The following is an 18,255-nucleotide window of genomic DNA, read 5'->3' on the forward strand; positions in this document are numbered from 1 at the left end:
TTGACACCTAATATAGAAGACAGTGTCAGTATATTGACTTCCACCAAAGGGAAATTATTATTTAATTTGATTGAGATCAAGAGATAAAGGCAAAAAATTTGCATGTAAAAAAGAACAGATAATGTGGTACACTTTTGAGACAACAGAAAACTAAATAAAGAAGAGTGAAAGGAATACAATCATCTTTAGGGAAGGACATTTCAGTTGGAAGCAATTTCCTGTAATTTAAAATTTATGGAATTGCAACAAGATAAAAAGTATTACAATCAAAGAATATAAAAAATTCAAACTCTGTTCATGAAGATTTTTAACAGTATCCATCAATGTTTGGAAATAATGAGCATAATAAAATGCAGATTAATTTTAAATTTCCATTAAAAAACATTTTTTTCATTGCATTGAAAACTTAATATAGGACCTGGAAAAAATGAGGTTTTCTCTTGATAGTAGTTATATTTGAAGTCAATACTATCGCCCCAAAGACTTTTAAACAAACACGTCTTCTAAAGGCTTTGCTACTGTTTTACAATGTTTGCACTTTTCTTGTTATCCAGGCAGTGTTTAGTTGTTAGGTTTTGTTTCTTTTCAATAATTGAAGCCTAGTGAGGGTGACAGGTATGTAACTGAGTTCTATGACAGAGCCACACACAAATTGCCAGGAGAGCAGAGAGGAAGGAGTCATAATTCAGCTTGTATGTCTAAAAAATAAAGTGACCAGTGTCAATATTAAGATTAGCAAGTTATTTGACCCGATTTTATTATTAGAAAGGAATATAGTAACTTATTCACAGCAGAGGTAGAAGCCAGAAAGTTTCACAGCTCTTTTAAGTGTTGATTATAACAACCTTTTCACATCACTATAATTAGGTGCTTTTGTATACATTGTCTTTTGCTAGATACTACAAGGAGATATCCATTAGTTCTGGGTCTTCCTTTTCATGGTTGGCATTTTAAATGATGAAAATCAATGCACACTCATGGGGTTAGGTAATAGTTGAACATATTAATAGATGAAAATGTTCATATTGTTAATGTCCATTCACTTTTATCTAAGGAAGATGAAGTGGGATAGTAATTGGCAGTCAGTAGGAGTGGCATGCAGTTCTCTGTGGAACTGTTAGGTGAATAATCTAATTCATTCACTGTGTTTATAAGAATTATCCAATCAGAAAGTTCAAAATAAAACTAACTGTCTGGAGGAGAAATGAAAATTAAATAGAGATTTTCTTGATAAATGACAGCCTTGATTTTACCTGAATGCATGGTCATAGCAAAGACCTAAATAGCTACATGACTTATAATGAGATTGTAACATTCCTAATAATGCCACTTAGAATATTACATTTATTTCTGCCTACCATATGATATAGTTTGGATGTTTGTCCCCTCCAAATCTCATGTCAAAATGTGATTCTCAACGTTGGAGGTGGGGCCTGTTGGGAGGTGTTGGGCTGTGGGGGTAGATCCTTCATGAATGGCGTGGTGCCCTCCTTATGGTAATGAGTTCACATGAGATTTGGTTGTTGAAAAGAGTTTGCAACCCCACTCCCGTTTTTGCTTCCCCTCTTGCCATGTGACATGCCTATTTCCCCTTTGCCTTCCACCATGATTATAAGCTTCTGGAGGCCTCACCAGAAGCAGATGATGGCACTATGATTCTTGTACGGCCTATAGAAATGTGAGCCAAAGAAACCTCTTTTCTTTGTAAGTTACCCAGTCTCAGGTGTTCCTTTATACCACAGCAAAATGGACTAATGCATCATATTTTTTAAAAAGGTGCAGCATTTGAAAGAGAGAATTCGATTGACCTTAGGATATGAGCTGTGAAGACACGATAGAATCCTGAGTTTCTGTGACTTTTAAAGAGCAAATCTGAAGATTTAATTGAAAACAATATAAACATATCAATATACATATAGACAGACAATGTCTTTTTATTATAGTATAGATTATTGTAAAAGAGATGCATAAGTTTTAGTAGAAGAAAAACTTGCTGAAACAAATATCGGAGCTTCTCAGCTCTTCAAGATTATCGTTCTGCAGCATGCAAGCAGAATAATGTACTACTGATTTATTCTTTGAAGGAAAATGTCTAAAGGATTTTTTCAGACAGTGCTTTTCTGAAACATAGAAGAGAATGCCCCTTAGCTGAATACCTCTAATAGGCATGCAATAACTATAAATCAGAGGAAAAAGGGTAGGTCTCAGGAGTGGCAACTAAACTGCAACCGTCACTGACCTCTCAGAAGACGTTCAATGTAATCTACCTATATTGTAGGCAGGTAGCCAAGAATTTAGGAATCAGAGAACTACAGGGTTTTTGAGCTATGATGGGCTGGAGAGATCAACTTATTCAAACTCAGTTTTACAAAGAAGTATACTGGGATCTCGAGAGGAGAAGTAATTTGTTCATGGTGACACAGTTAATGGTGACACAGTTAATGGCCTAGTTGGGACCAATACCCAAGTTTCCTTATGCCTTGTTCAGTGTTTTTCTGTTAACCCTGTTACGTTCAGAATTAGTTGTTGTTCAAAAGTTGGAAAGTAATTTTTCATGTAAGCAAAATCATAAGCTGAGTTCTTCTTTGTTCAATTCTATACTTAGTTTCCATGATAAGTCAGGCTTTAAGTCATATTAATGTTGGCTTTAGACTTTCTGTTGCACATGTCCTTTCCTTTTGATTTTCATCTCCACCACCCTGAAGTAACCTCCTACTTGGTCTCCTCACGTACACACTCTCTTATAACAATCCATTCTGTGCATCTTGTCAGTTTGAATTTCCTAAAGCATTGTTACCCTCTTTCAGTCTTTGTTCTTTAAAACCTATTTCAAGACCCAAGTCAAATTTTCCTCCCCCATAGTGACTGCACGGACCACTTCAGGTAAAAGTGATACTTTCATCTTATAAATTCTTATAGTACTTAATTTAATTTGACCCATGGATCCAACATCCATTAATCAGATGTATTTGAGTATTTACTATATACCACGAAATCAAGTGGTGCTTATCACTCACAGATATTCAGTGTTACATTTGTGGTCATAATTTCTCTCTTTTTAGATCGTAATATTCTTGATGTAAGATACTATGGTTGAAGATCTTTGTATTCTTTTTGTATGCTCCATACCACAGAGCCTTTTGTACATAGTTGATGATTACTAAACATTTGTAGAATAAATATTGAACTAAGAATCTGCTATGATAAGGTGTGAAGATAAATATGGCCTCTATGGGATCAGTATGCAAACTGTTAGATATCAATTATAAGCATGTTTGAAGAGCTTTCATCAATATTTTTATTTTATTTCTTCTTCTTCTTTTTTAATTCTTCTTTTTTTTTTCTTTTTTTTTTTTGAGACAGGGTTTCACTCTGTCACCCAGACTGGAGTGCAGTGGTGTGATCATAGCTCACTGCAGGTTGAAATACCTGGGCTCAAGCGATCCTCTCACCTCATCCTCCTGAGTAGTTAAGACTACATGCATGTGCCACCATGCTCAGCTAATTACAAAAAATTTTTGCAGAGAAAGGGTTGCACTATGTTGCCGAGGCTGGTCATGAACTCCTGGCCTCAAGGGATCATGGATGTCAGCCACCATTCTCAGCCTTTTTGATTCTTAAGTTAATACTTTGCAGTGCATAAAAGTCACATAGCTTATTAAGGAAAAAAGTATCAAGATAAAACAGCAATTCAGTCATATCCACATAGATAAATATTGTCAACAAGAAGTGGTAGAATGCTGAACCAGATTAAAAACTCTTCAGTCTCACTTTCTACATATATAATTTAATGTATATATTACATATGAAAATATATGAAGATTTAAACCTACTTTTGCACATAAAATAATTTTATTCTATTAGGCAATGAAGAGAAAATGCTCTTCTAACTGTAAAACTATACAACAAGTGGTATTACTATTTAAACATGAGATTTTGAACCTGTAAGCAAACTATATATATAGTGCTTTGAAAGATAATCATTTGCAATTTTAAATATCTGCCTCTGATCTCTTAATTGGTAAGGAACATGGATTTTATTTTATTTTAAAATAGATTTTAAATAGATTTCAAAATAGGTTTATTTATTTTATTTTAAAATATTTTATTTTAGACTATTTTAAAATATTTTATTTTACTATATTTTATTTTATTTTAAAATCCTTGTCAGGGATTAAGTCAGGAGAAGAATATAAGCGATTTGACTGAATTTCAAATCCGTAATCCTCTTCATTCCCATTCTCGACTCCCAGTAATACATTAAGAGCGTGTCCAGGCCAAGATTCCTTTGCTCTGACCCAGCTTGATTGTCTTCATCTGCAGCTAGACTAAACCAGATAGGATTACCAGAGTGATCAATTGGCAAATGAACTCATTTTCTTAGAAACAGCTTAGCTGAGTTCTGCTTACAGAACTGCTTTTCACATCTAATTTAAGCTTAATTAGACCTATTTACCAAATGTTAAAAAAGTTAAGGTATAATTAAAATAAATTTTATAGCATTATTTGTTTTCATGAATAGCTTTATAATGAATCTATATTTTTACCCATCAATAATTCAGTATATTTGCTGCCATCAATAAGTTTGGACTTATAAAGTTTCTGATAAACTGTGGCTACTCAGAGAAAATTTACTCAGATTCTAGAACACCATGAGTGTTCTTATACAAATCATGTATCATAATTAATTATGTAAATCAGCATTGCAAAGTAGAAGTACATTCTTAAAATATGTTTTATAAAAATAAGCTTAAAGACTCTACAGTGATGATTTTGAATGAGGTTAAAGTGTCCCTTCATAAGGTCAACATTCATCTCAGTTGACAAATATTTACTGATAACTACTGCATGCCAGCATTGTGTGGGCTGATGGAATGAAACAGCAAATATAAAACCTAACCTATTATCTCATGGAGATTTCATTGTCATTGGAAAAGTAGGCCTAAAACAAGTAAATAGGTAAAATAATTATACATTGTGATAAGTGCTAGGAAGGAAACATTATTTTAATGAGCAATTCAGAGTTGGAAGTTGACACCCAGTTCTCCACATAGGCAGTAAACTAGGAAGTAAGCCAGTTTACTATTATCTCGGTGTGATATCAAACCATCAAACACAAAGTCAGCTAAATGCTGATAAAGCAGTAATTGTGTCCAATGTTTTAAGGGCTGCAAAGTATATCTACCATAAATGTTTTGTTTGGCTTCTGAAGCATTTCTTTAGTGTTTTCTGTGAGTCATTCTGAACACACAATAGCAGGACATGATCATCGACTGGAAGACATGAAATATAAATAGTGTAACGGTGCTGAAAAATCCCTTACCAGAGGCAGGCTAGAACCCCTATGCAGATCAAAGCACGCAATTCAAAGGTCACCCATGATGTCTAGCCAAACCTACACACATGAATAGCAAGACTGAAAGATAAAAAATTTCCAACAGAAACATTGTAGACAAAGATGACATAGCATTAAGTGATCTAAAATTTATGAAGGATTTGAGGAATTTTAACGTTTAAAACTTTATACGATATAAATTATTTTAGGCAAATTAGCTAATAATCAAAGTTTATGTATGTGACCGATATTTACTGAATTTGAATATGTGGAAGAATATCACTGAAAATACTATTTGGGATACATTCACAGTACCACTAAAGATATTTAATGGGCATCATCCTTGATGGCACATATATTCATATTTCACACATATTGAAATACTTATTGTTGTACCATGAGAAGAGCAAGTTATTCTATTTTTTAAAATTAACATTGCCTTGAAAAAGACATTTGATGCTGTGAACAGTAATCCTATTTTTGACATTCTTTGTTTTTGTAGGGCATATGAGAAATATCATTGAAACTGCTGAGGCTCCTCAGACAGGACCAACAAAATGTTGTTTGTATAAAGGATCATCTGTCAGAGACAATTGACATAGGGTCTTGCATTCTTTGAGTTATATTGGCACTCTACGTTAATACAAGAGTTTATATATACAACCAAAAACCCTATCTCCTACAAACAAACAAGTAAAAAAATTCCATAGGCCCATTTATCTTCACTACCACCCCATCCCATATTCAATTTCGTTTTCTTTTTCCTCTTGACTCTGACTTTAAATCTCACTGAGTTTTAAAAGACTCAAATGTGTGCATCAACATTTATCAGAAGCCACAAATATTTAATATAAGCAAAGTTTGTGTTATTCCCAAATAATTACGGGAAAAAAAATTCTGAGAGGAAGCAAATAGTCAGTTTTAATTGTCTGGGCCTTGGTTCACAAAATCATCTATTTGGAGATTTAACAGACAAAGCGTTTGTTTGGATGCCTTCTACAAACTTATAGGCCTGAAATATACAGGCTATTAAATTTATACCTTTAAAATGAGGATATCTTCAGGTTTTTTTCTGTTAATATATATGTTTGCCAAACATTTTTCAGGATTCCTAAAGTGGATTAAATGGCTTTAAACCAGCTTCTGTGGAGCAAGAGTTATTATGTAAGATGCATAAGGTTATCATCTAAGAGTGAGGAAAGACCTTTAAAAGTTCCAACAGTGGAAATGCAACAGTTAACATGATTTGGTCATGTCTCCAAATATAACTTTTAAAAGTTTTACCCGCACATATTTATTGGCAATTTACCGCTTACTGATGATGTCTGATAGGAGGTGGGGAGGCATTGCTTGACTTATACTTTATTTATTTATTAGATTTTATTAGCAAATAAACATTTTATTTATTGTATTGGGCCAGAAAAATAAATTGCATGACAAAAAGATGTTACCTGTGTAAGGGGCAGCCGAAACCTAATTTAGTAGTCCCCCAAATATGGCAGTATATGTCAACAGCTGACTGCCATTTCAAAGCATAGGGAACATTTTTATTGATCTTTTGGAGTTTTAAATATATTTATTGCGGCACTATTCACAATAGCAAAGACTTGGAATCAACCCAAATGTCCATCAGTGACAGACTGGATTAAGAAAATGTGGCACATATACACCATGGAATACTATGCAGCCATCAAAAAGGATGAGTTTGTGTCCTTTGTAGGGACATGGATGCAGCTGGAAACCATCATTCTTAGCAAACTATCACAAGAACAGAAAACCAAACACCGCATGTTCTCACTCATAGGTGGGAATTGAACAATGAGATCACTTGGACTCGGGAAGGGGAACATCACACACCGGGGCCTACCATGGGGAGGGGGGAGGGGGGAGGGATTGCATTGGGAGTTATACCTGATGTAAATGACGAGTTGATGGGTGCTGACGAGTTGATGGGTGCAGCACAGCAACATGGCACAAGTATACATATGTAACAAACCTGCACGTTATGTACATGTACCCTAGAACTTAAAGTATAATAATAATAGAAAATAAATTTAAAAAAGAAAAAAATATATAGCTTCTACTCTGAATGATATTGTATCTGTGAGTGTAATCAGAGTTTGTTTCTTATTTAATCTATTTTTATCTGATGCTATTTGCTTTAGGTGCTCTTCTATGAATATGGATGTCATCTTCAAAGGTCAAAGGCTTGTCTTCTTTAATAAAAGTACATATGACTTTTTTTAGGTAGACAGATGATTTAACACTCTTAGTACACCTTCAGTCAATACCTTACACACATGGAAGTTTTCAGAAATCCCATATTTTCTTTAGGGAAATTGATTAATATTTGGGTAAATTACACCTGTAACCCTTAAAATAGCAGCCATAAAATTCATATTCTGCCTGAGACCTTGGAAATAACATAAATTCATTAAGAGAGCCAGGTATAAGGTCATACAAAATTGTGGGAACTGTGGGGAACAGTAGAGTGCATACTTTTTCTATGGGGGAGCCATTGCTAATCTACTTCATCTGGTTATGCCAAACCAGTAAGAATGTGGAACCAGTATTGCCAGATCTCTCTTTTTAATAAAAATTTCAACTTTTATTTTAGATTTGGGGGTACATTATTTTAGATTTGGGAGGTACATGTGCAGGTTTGTTACGTGGGCATATTGCGTGTTGCTGAGGTTTGAGGTATGAATGATCCTGTCACTCAGGTAGAGAACATAGTACCTAATAGGCAATTTTTCAGCCCTTGCTCCTCTTTCCTCTCTCCTACTTCTAGTAGTCCCCAGTGTCTATTGTTGCTATCTTTATGTCCATGTGTACCCAGTGTTTAGCTCCCACTTTTAAGTGAGAAGATGCAGTATTTGGTTTTCTGTCCCTGTGTTAATTCTCTTAGGATAATGGCCTCCAGCTGCTTCCATGTTGCTGCAAAGGACATGATTTTGTTCTTTTTATGGCTGTGTAATATTCCATGAATACATGTACCACATTTTCTTTATCCAATTATTTGTTAATAGGCACTTAGGTTGATTCCATGTCTTTGCTATTATGAGTAGTGCTGTGATGAACATACGAGTTCATCTGTATTTTTGGTAGAAAAATTTATTTTCCTTTGGTATGTGCCCAGTAATGAGATCCCTGGGTCAAATGGTAGTACTTTTTTAAGTTCTTTGAGAAATCCCCAAAGTGCTTTCCATAGCTGAACTAATTTACATTCCCACCAAGAGTGTATAAGCACATTGAAATTAAGATTTTACGTAAAATGTTTTGATTTTTGAAGCTCTGTACAGAAAGATCACTGGCTTAGAGATCAAGGGAGCCACAAATCTTGTCTCTTCTACTATCTAAAGATGTATGTAATGTTTATCAACCTTATTATGTTCCCATGAGGCTAAAACAGATATGACAGTCTTTGGGAGGATATTTAAAAAGTGGTTATCTAACATACAGTAGAGGAAGCAGGATTAAAAATGTAGGGGTAGTAGCTGTCATTCAGGTCAGTATATTGGGAGATCTGACACTAACTTCCTCTGCGACTTTGGCCAAATAATTGAACATCTCAGGGGAGAATTTCCTCATCTGTTAAATGGTGATGGTGGTAGGTAGTTAACCAAAGCAGTTCAGGCACCCACATTATATCACATAGGAAAAGGAAGAGCTGCACTAATGAAAGGATATAAGAGAATTGCTCCCTTTATTTTTCCTTCTACTATACATTAGTAGTTTCACTGAAGTTCTTTAGAATCCAGTTTGAAATCCATTGCAGTAGATACTTCCAAAAGTTGACTGTATCTTTAAAATGCTTTGTTTGAAGTACTTTCCTTCGTTTGAAGAATCAGTGAAAGGAACAATCTCTTTAGTTTACTTCACACCAGAGGCTGAACATAATATATGATATTAGATAGTGATTTTTAAATTTATCATAAAAAGGACCTAATACTTAAATTAAATGAGCCTGACATTTTAACTGGACTCTTTATTATGTGGTATTTTATTGCCTCTTGTCATGTGTCTTGCATGCTGTTTCTCTATATTATTAAATGAGATTCTGTGGGCTAAATTTAGGTTTCAAAAGTGAGAATATCGTATCTCTGATTCTTATATTAAACCGACTCCAATCAAAGATGAGCACACTCGGTAGCAATCACTGTCATTAACTTCGTCGAGCTTCACATTCACATGCCCAAAGTTGGAAGAATCAAAGTATGAAAATTTATTTATCAGTGGTACAGGGTAAAAATGACCTTGACTAATTCTAAATAAAGCTAGCTCTCCATTATTAACTTCTTGGGTCTCAGCCAGAGTAGAATCACCTTCTAGTCATAACTTGTGCATAGGGGAAGGCTCTCTCTACAGTAAGGTTAATCAATGTCCTAATGAGGTAAAATCATGATGATGATTGGAACTGGTGAGTTGTGTAGAGAACCCTCACTACTTACCACCGTATGTTGCAAAACCTCAGCTGCTAATAGTTCTGATGGTGGTAGTTGTATATTGTGTATTGTATCTGCCACAACGTTATTGATTGTGTGTAACCCCTGTTTTGTTACTGACTTTATAAGAATGTGAACATATGTATATATCAGCCACAAGGACACATTTTAGTAAATTTCAGGCCTTTTCATCATGACTTTTGTTTCATAGCCAGAATCAGAAGTGGGGAGGGGCAGCGAAAAGAAGACTTTAGTAGACAAAGAGGAAATAGAAGGAATACAAAACATTTTGGGCCAACTCCAGGGAACTCAGATGATTTTTTTTTTCACATTATAACCTATTCTATACTGAGCTGATAATATTAGTATCATCATCTGCTTGTTCAATAAAGTTTTCCAAAATGGTATAAGGAAAACTAAAATGAATTAATTAACATCACTAAAAGAACTAATTCAGAAGTATAGAAGTCATATTTTACTTAGAATGTCAAAAATGAAATACATCTGTTTAACTTGTAGGCCTTAAAGCCCTAGAGTTATAGCTAGTTTGTTAAGCACTGTTGTAAAGTACATTCCTTACATTGGAAAAGATAAATGAGAAATTTTCAAATATCAAGGTAAACTCCTAATTTTCTAAGTAATTTTTAAGTTGTCAATAAAAGGACAGTTAACTCATGCATGTTTATATATTCATTGAATAATTCTAACAATGTTTCTGTAGTCAATGATTTCAGAGTCTAAATTTAACTAACCTATGAAACTCATGCCATGGGAGATGTAAATGATTTTGATTTTGGTGAGGATTAGTATAATTATATTTACATGTATAGTGAGGGCCAAAAAAAGTTTGTTCAGCTTAGAAAGCTTTATTGTTAAAAAAAATGAGGGATCTTTGGTAAAATTGAAAAAATGCCCCCAAATCCAGTCATATATAGCCCATTATAATAAGGAAGGATGCATTATCACTGACTTGGTGTGTATGATTATATTTTATTTAAGAAAAGTGTCACCTCAGAAGAGGTTGGGTGAGTGAGTTGTAAAGCAAAATCAAATAGTTCTGACAGTGAAGTGACAGAATGTAAGAGTAGGTGAAAAAAGGCTCAGCTTCACTCTTACCTCCTCTCCCCAGCAACCCCAGATATATTTTCATTTTTTTTTTTTTTTAGAAATCTCTCTACAGACTTGAGCAGAGAAGTGGTCATTTTTCAAAAGCAAAAAAAAAAAAAAAAAAAAAAAAAAAAAAAAAAAAAAAAAAACAGAAACAAAAAGATAATATTTTTGTTTTGTTCAACAAAAAGATGATGAACTAACCACATATATTTGTAGTGGGCATTGTGGGAAGGTTCCCGTTTCTGTATTACTAAGAAGTACAGTAAGGGTTAAAAGAACCACATTATAGTCCTCATAGTTTTTTTTTTGCATGTCTTTTGAGGTTTCATTGTTCTTTATTAAAGGATTGGAGAACACTGGGGGTTACTGCACTGCTGGAAAGAATAATTATTTTGTTAACAAGGCTAATTATGTGTTTTTTAAAATGGATCTCTTTTGTATGTGCTTAATTTCTTTTGTGTGGATGTATGACTGTGTGTGTGTGTGTGTGTGCGTGTCTGTGTGTGTGAATGCGCATGTGTAACCCTTGTGAGGAAGATGTAAGACAATTCCGTATGCTCCAGAAAAATGTATATAGTGATCTGTTGGAGATCAATGGCTCCATGTTTAGGAAATAAGCACAACATTGATATTGGCTTACTTTCATCATCTTGGCCAAATAAAAGATGAGAAAAAATTAGAACGGGATTTTTCCCTCCAAAATGTTGGAATACCTAATGGGATGGGAAGGAAGGCTCTTGAGAGAGAGGGAAGAGATACAATATTGCTGAATTTTTTGGGAATTGTTACGACCCAAGGCCACTTTCTTCAACAGAAATCTATAACCTTATTTCCTTGCCTTTATATATGGAAAAGCCCTAAACCACATGACATTTCACCTTATTCTTTAGTCAATGTGGATTATACTAGAAATGTGCTAACATTATTCATATATTTAAAACACTAATAGCAATTCAGGCTTCTTTACCTTCTATGTGCTCTTCCCTGCTGGTGTTTCATTGTGTGTAACCTATCTAAAATTTCTGCAGAATTTAGGAAGATGTTTTGTGAAATATAATAAAGCCTTGATTAATTGGAAGCTAACTAACCAGAACTCTCAATTAACCAGTTTTATTTATTTATTTTCTGCTACACTCTCCTTTTAGAAGGAAGAGGCAAATGACAAGAAAACAAGCTGTTAACAGGTATTTATGTATTTATTTTTTAAAAATCAAATTCCTGAGAATGTCCTGGAGCCTGTACAGATTCAGCCACACTTTCATAATCTTGTTCCCTGTACTGTACTCACTGAGGTAGGAAAGTAGAGCCATTTAAAATTTTCAGCAGCAAATGCTGAATCTTGCTTAATCCTCAGTTCATAAGAAAAAATGAAATCCAAAGAGTGAATTACAACCCATCCATCCAGTTGGAGGTTCTAAAGCAGAAGTTAGAGAGAGGCTGCAAAGTTGGTTGGGGTTGAGTGAACATCACTGACACAAAAACTAGGATACCTATGTAAAATAATGGGGAAATTATTCAGATGTCCACCCACCCCTTTGTTCTGGAATGCTTAGGAAGGTACATTCACTTTTGCAGGGCAGCACAGGCTATTAAGTGTGCTACAATGATAATGGAAAAGAATCTGGCTTTCTAATCTTTTAGGTCATTCTAAGCATTAGGCACAGATATGTGTTGTAGGCATGTTAGAAGTTCTAAAACCTTTAAAATCGTTTTCTTCTAATAATATATTTTAAATAAATATTTGGAAATCTAAGAAGATTTATACGTGAAACCTCTTAAAATATCTATGAAAATCTTAGTAAAAGGGCAATCAGAGATAACATATTGTTCCAGGCCTCAGACATTTTAGGTTGTAGTGGTGAAAAGAACACGCAGTAACTCAGAGACAAGGGCAAAGTAGGGGAACTCATGTTCCTAAAATATATTTTGATAGTTCCTGTCAGTAGTGCCCCTCTTCTCTTCCACACTTCTTTCTCAGGTTACATTACCTTTTGGTGATATTTTTTGCCCCTTTCTTTAGGGCTGCCCTTGATGCAGGCTTTATCCATATTTTCTACAAGAAAAATGTCATAGAGCTGTAGGGGAGATGAGGACTACACCATGGATTTATCCTGGGTTTTCAACATACAAAATAAAACATCACTATGGTGGTGTTTCTAGTATCTGTGACATTTTCTATATTAAAAGTTAGTTTTACATGTCATGCACACTAAATAATACCCAAGTGACCTGAAGCAGTGGATGTGCCTCCTTAAGTGCCAAACTTTCTATTAGACAACGATATCAATGCTGGGAAGACTAAAACCCACTAGATTTTATTAATGACTGAGTTTAACTGTGAAATAGTAAATGGATTAAGTTTTGAGTCTAGGCTTGGATATGGAAAGTGTTTCCGATTTGATATGAATGCAATTGAATTTAGGTATTGAAAATGGCTTTCACTTTATTTTTGATTTTCTAGTAAAATGACAAGCAAATTAAGTCAAGTTTTTTGTTCATTAAGTATAACAGTAGTTTATAACTATATGGATTTACTTCTGGATTATCAAAATATACATTTCATATGTACATATATGTAATACTATTTTTACACTTATTGCAATCAGAGAAAAACCATGAAGTGTTATTGAAAATATGTGTACCAAGTCGTTCACATAAACTATAGAGAAACCAGGAGAGTCGCAAACTCTAATGCCTACTGAGGCAAGGCTGGTAACACAAATGAAAGACTATAAGCGATATAGAGTGGTGGGGACTATGGTGAACTAGGGAGCATATATTCTTTTCCAAAGTGGTGGCTATTACTGTTTGGCTGATTATTACCATGTGTGAATGCAGGCTCAGTGTTGTTAAGATCCGACTTTTTAAAAGAAGCTGGGAATTAAGATTTTTACATGAAATTCTCCAATTCTTAAATGTTGGCAACTAACTCAATAAAAAGCAAAACAGAAAAAAAAAAAAAAAGCAACACTGCGCAGGCAAAACAAAATCCATCTGGGGTCAGGATCTAGCCCATGGGCTGTCAGTTTGCGACCTCTGCTCTAAATTGTGAGTCCTCAAGGTATTGCATTACAGAAAGAATCACAGTTTGTTATAAATGCACCTAAAGCCTTTGATCAAGGAAAGTTCATATAAGGTGAACAAATAACCAGTGGATTGCTTACGAATAATTATTCGGGTACTCAAAATGGTGGTTATGCGCTGTGTGAGTTTTATTTTTTACTTCTTCAAAATAGGCAATCTAATTTTTCCTTCAAGTGATTTGAAAATTAAAATTCAATTATTATTTTTTGCTTTCATGTTATCAGTGAAATGCGGTATGAAACAGATTATTACTGCATGTCCAGAAAATAATACTTAAGTATAGTTCTCATCACATAACATAATTAAGGTTTCTATTTAAAGTCCAATTTATTTTGTTTTAATAAGAAGAAAGCCATGTGTATAACATGTGTTGTTTTATTTTAAATTGGCTTGCCTTTAAACAAATTCCCAATTCCATCTAGCGAAATTCCTTTATTTTTACAAATGGTTAAAATAAGAAATAAAAGAAATGTAAGCAGTTAACACAACAAAACTTCATTTGAACTTTTGATAGGCATTGGCAAAGATAAAACAAAGTTGGTCATCTGAGATTTTATTAAAAGGTAACTGTTTGACTGATCTGAGACTTTGCTTGTTTGTCTGTCCCGCCATGGACCTTAGCACATAATCCCACTGTGCTACAATGCTTTTGACATCTGTATGCCCCTTTCATCACTGACAATCCAAAAGCATATTTGTCTAAAAAGGAAACAATTAAATTCCAATCTCTCTAGAAAAAAAAAAAAAAAGAAAGAAAAAGAGAAAGAAAAACACCTCACTGTTAAACCTGCTTTAATGGTCACAATGATCTGTACCATAAATCCTTAGTGAGGATGGTGAATTTAACATTTTCATTTCTAATGAGAAAGTCGAGAACTTTAAAAAAGAAAAGTAAAAAAAGAAAGAGAAAGAATTGAAGACATAATCTCAAATCCTAAATAAACTAGAAAAATCCTCATTCCTTGACAAATCATTCTAGTTGCAGATTTAACGCAAACACATATGAAAGATGAGAAATTGTTGGGTAACTGGTCAACACATATGACAATGTGCAAAATAGCTGATGTTTACTTAAATAAAATTTGGGTAGACAGTGCTGCCCCTTCCAGATCATCAGCTAGTTTTGACCACAAGTAATCTGTTACATGATTGGGACGCAATATGTTTAAATATACTAATTAATGAAACTTATTTACTAAAACTCTAATAATTAAGGATCTTTAGTTAAGTGGTTAGTCCTCAAACTCAGAGAATTTAAGAAATGAGTGATTATTTGGTGCATTTGACCAGCATAGGCATATAAATAAGATAATTAAGGATAAAATATTAATGAACAATTACTCCTCTTTTTTTGCCAGGACATAATAATATCTAACATTTATCAAACATGAGTTCAGGTGATTTTTCATATATTAGTTTTTTTAATCATCATAACAAATCTGTAAGATAGGTGCTACAATTATAATCGTTGTCTTACAGTTGATGATACTGAGTCACAGAGAAAGTTAAATGATTTATCCAAGGTCATACAGCCTATAAATACCAGAGACAGCAACTGAATCAAAGCAGTCTAGTTTCAAAACTCATATGCTTTGGACCAATATATTTTATAACCAGCCAAATGGAATCAGACTAATTAGAAAAACACCTCATTTACTATTATATATAAAATTACTTATTGAAAAATGACATTTCTATTCAGAAATCAAGTTTGGTAGCATCATTTTGATAGTGTAATACATTAGCAAGATTAATTATAAAATAGTTCAGATAGAGCAGGAAAAAATAAAAGGGAACAGCAGGAAATACTGAGAAAAACTTGTGGATCAATATTCAGGTCTACATTTTGCTACACTTAATCCACAGTTTAAAAAAAAATTGTATCTGAAAAACATTTGTATCTGTGAAACATTATGACTAACAATAATATCCTTTTTATTCCATAAATGAAAGATGACCACTAATCCTAAAACCAGTGGGTATCATTACTGTGTCTTTTTAAAATTATGTGTGTATTTATACACAAACAACATGCAGTGTTGATTTTTGTGTTTTTTTAAATTTTTGTGTTTTAAGATGTATTGAACCGGTGTGATATCGTACTACTCTTTTTAAGTATTTTTACATTATGTTTTTGAGATTCATCCATGTTGATACATTCAAATATAGTTCACTCTTTTTTAAATTGTCCGTTATACTACCTTGTATAACACAATTTGATAATTCTTTCCTATATCCATAAGTCAATAATTAGGTTGTTTCCAATTTTTTGTTGGAAACCATGCTGCAATGGACATGTCTTGCACCCATATGGGAGTATTTCTCTAGGATATAAGCCTAGAAGTGCAAGTTTTAGGTTGTGAACTATGTATGTCTTCCACTTTAATGGTTATTGCCAAATTGTTCTCCAAAGCTGTTTTGATTTACCCTCCTGCCAAAAATATACAAGAGGTCCCATTTCCTCACATTATTGCCAGCATAGTAGATATTTTTATGAATGATCTGTCTGAAGAAAAAATAATTCTTTTTATTCTCTTATGATTACACACATACATATTAAATATTGATTCTGATCACTTAGCACAGATAACAATGTTTACAGATACTATTTTTGTCATTATTCTTCATCTTAAAACATATGTAATTAAGATAAGCATTAAAGATACTATTTTAAATTTGTAAAGCATTTTCTAGGTTACAAGCACTTTCCCATAAACTTCCATTTGATGAGACAGTATGGTACAGCAGGAAGAGCTCTGGGGACAAAAAAAGAGTCATAAGTCCATGGACTCAACTCTGCACATAAATCTGTGGTTTTGGACCTCAGTTGCTGCATCTTTTAAGTTACAGTATTAGACTAAACAATCTCTTAGATAAATAGTATATGCTTTGATCTATGATACATATCTTCCCTTTTCCTTGAAGCTGTAATTTACTTATTGTGCATAAAGCATAAAGAGAAAATTTAATTTGGTCAATTTGTGAAAATTGTTGTAACACACTCTCTGGCTCAGTTAATAAGATCATAACTTTACCTTCATTATATTTACATTTCCTCTAATTCAAGGACAGTTAGGGGTGGATGGTGGAAGAGAAGATAGGACATATGATTTTGAATTCATGTTCAGTTTTTCCCATTTCAAAGCATCACATTCTAAATGCTGAAATAAAAAACAATGAAAGCTCAACAACTATTTGTTATGACTTTGTATTTGCTTTCAAGCTCTTTTTATGCACGTTTCTGATTCAGAAGAAAATATTCAAGATTTTCAGCTCACTTAATGTTTGATTCCAGCAGTATTTTTATGGTGCTACACATAACTACTTAGAGAGAGGACTTAGGTTGACTACTCTGTATATTCTTTCTTTCTTCTCTTTTCTTTTTTTTAAGGACACAAGCCCATGAAACAGCCTCAGGAGGTCCTGAGACACGTGCCCCCTTTATTTCTTTTTGAATAAGGGAGTAAGTAATTAGATTTTGTGTTTGGAGAGATACTTTTTATTTGAAAGATCTGGATCTTTATCCTGAGGTTTAACACAGAACTTTCAGTTTTTCTTAGATTCTATGTGTATGGGAAAGACCACTGAGTTAGAAACCAAACTGTCTAATATTATAGGAGATTAAAGTAGAAAAGGGAATCGGTAGAAACTGATTTTATTTAAACTCTCGGAGTTGCAAATATGCTACACACACACACACACACACACACACACACACACACACACATCCTCTTGTTAGCACAGAATATCTGCTATTTTCAATGACTTTTGAAAAGAAAACTTAACGTGCGAGGACATTGAACACTGGTTATGAGCAAAGCTTCTACTTATGGAAGGTGGCAGTTCTGGCAAACAAAATATAAATCAGTTAATCTCTTGTGATGAAGACGTTCTTAGAGACCTTTCTTTCTATAAATAGTCCTGGGAAAATGTTTTGACTCTAGCATTCCTAGAAAGTGAATTGACCTCCTACAGAGTTTCAACACCAGGTATTACAAGAAAATTGTGGTTCACACACTTTGTTCAAATTATCTTCAGATTAATACAATTTGCATGCATATACCTAATTGTCCAAATGTAACAATAAGCCTAGAGAATCCAACATAAGTTGTTTTGGGCCTGTTTGTTAACGGACTGTGGGGTCCATATTTAAGACCTTTCATTGCTATTTTTGCTAATTGGCATCCTGTTTTTAGTTTAAGCATACTCTGGAAACCACTATTTTACTGTGTTGCTTCCACTACTTAAGAGAATCAAAATCTCTGCCGAGATAATCTATAG

The 18,255-nt window shown here is 33.7% G+C and overlaps 1 protein-coding gene across 8 annotated transcripts in view; it reads left to right on the plus strand.

The window, feature by feature from the left end:
* Window positions 1-18,255, plus strand: part of DACH2 (dachshund family transcription factor 2) — a 691,333-nt gene that overhangs the window by 232,434 nt on the left and 440,644 nt on the right. For 5 of the 8 annotated variants that reach the window (XM_015444057.3, XM_015444056.3, XM_074029434.1 and 2 more), the window contains exon 2: window positions 12,036-12,074. The exons of the other annotated variants lie outside the window; for them this stretch is intronic. In XM_015444057.3, coding sequence (XP_015299543.1) covers window positions 12,036-12,074 — 39 coding nt within the window. The remainder of the gene's footprint in view (window positions 1-12,035; window positions 12,075-18,255) is intronic. 8 annotated transcript variants of the gene reach the window in all.

The sequence above is a fragment of the Macaca fascicularis genome, chromosome X, assembly GCF_037993035.2.
Source record: "Macaca fascicularis isolate 582-1 chromosome X, T2T-MFA8v1.1".
NCBI classification, from domain to species: Eukaryota; Metazoa; Chordata; class Mammalia; order Primates; family Cercopithecidae; genus Macaca; species Macaca fascicularis.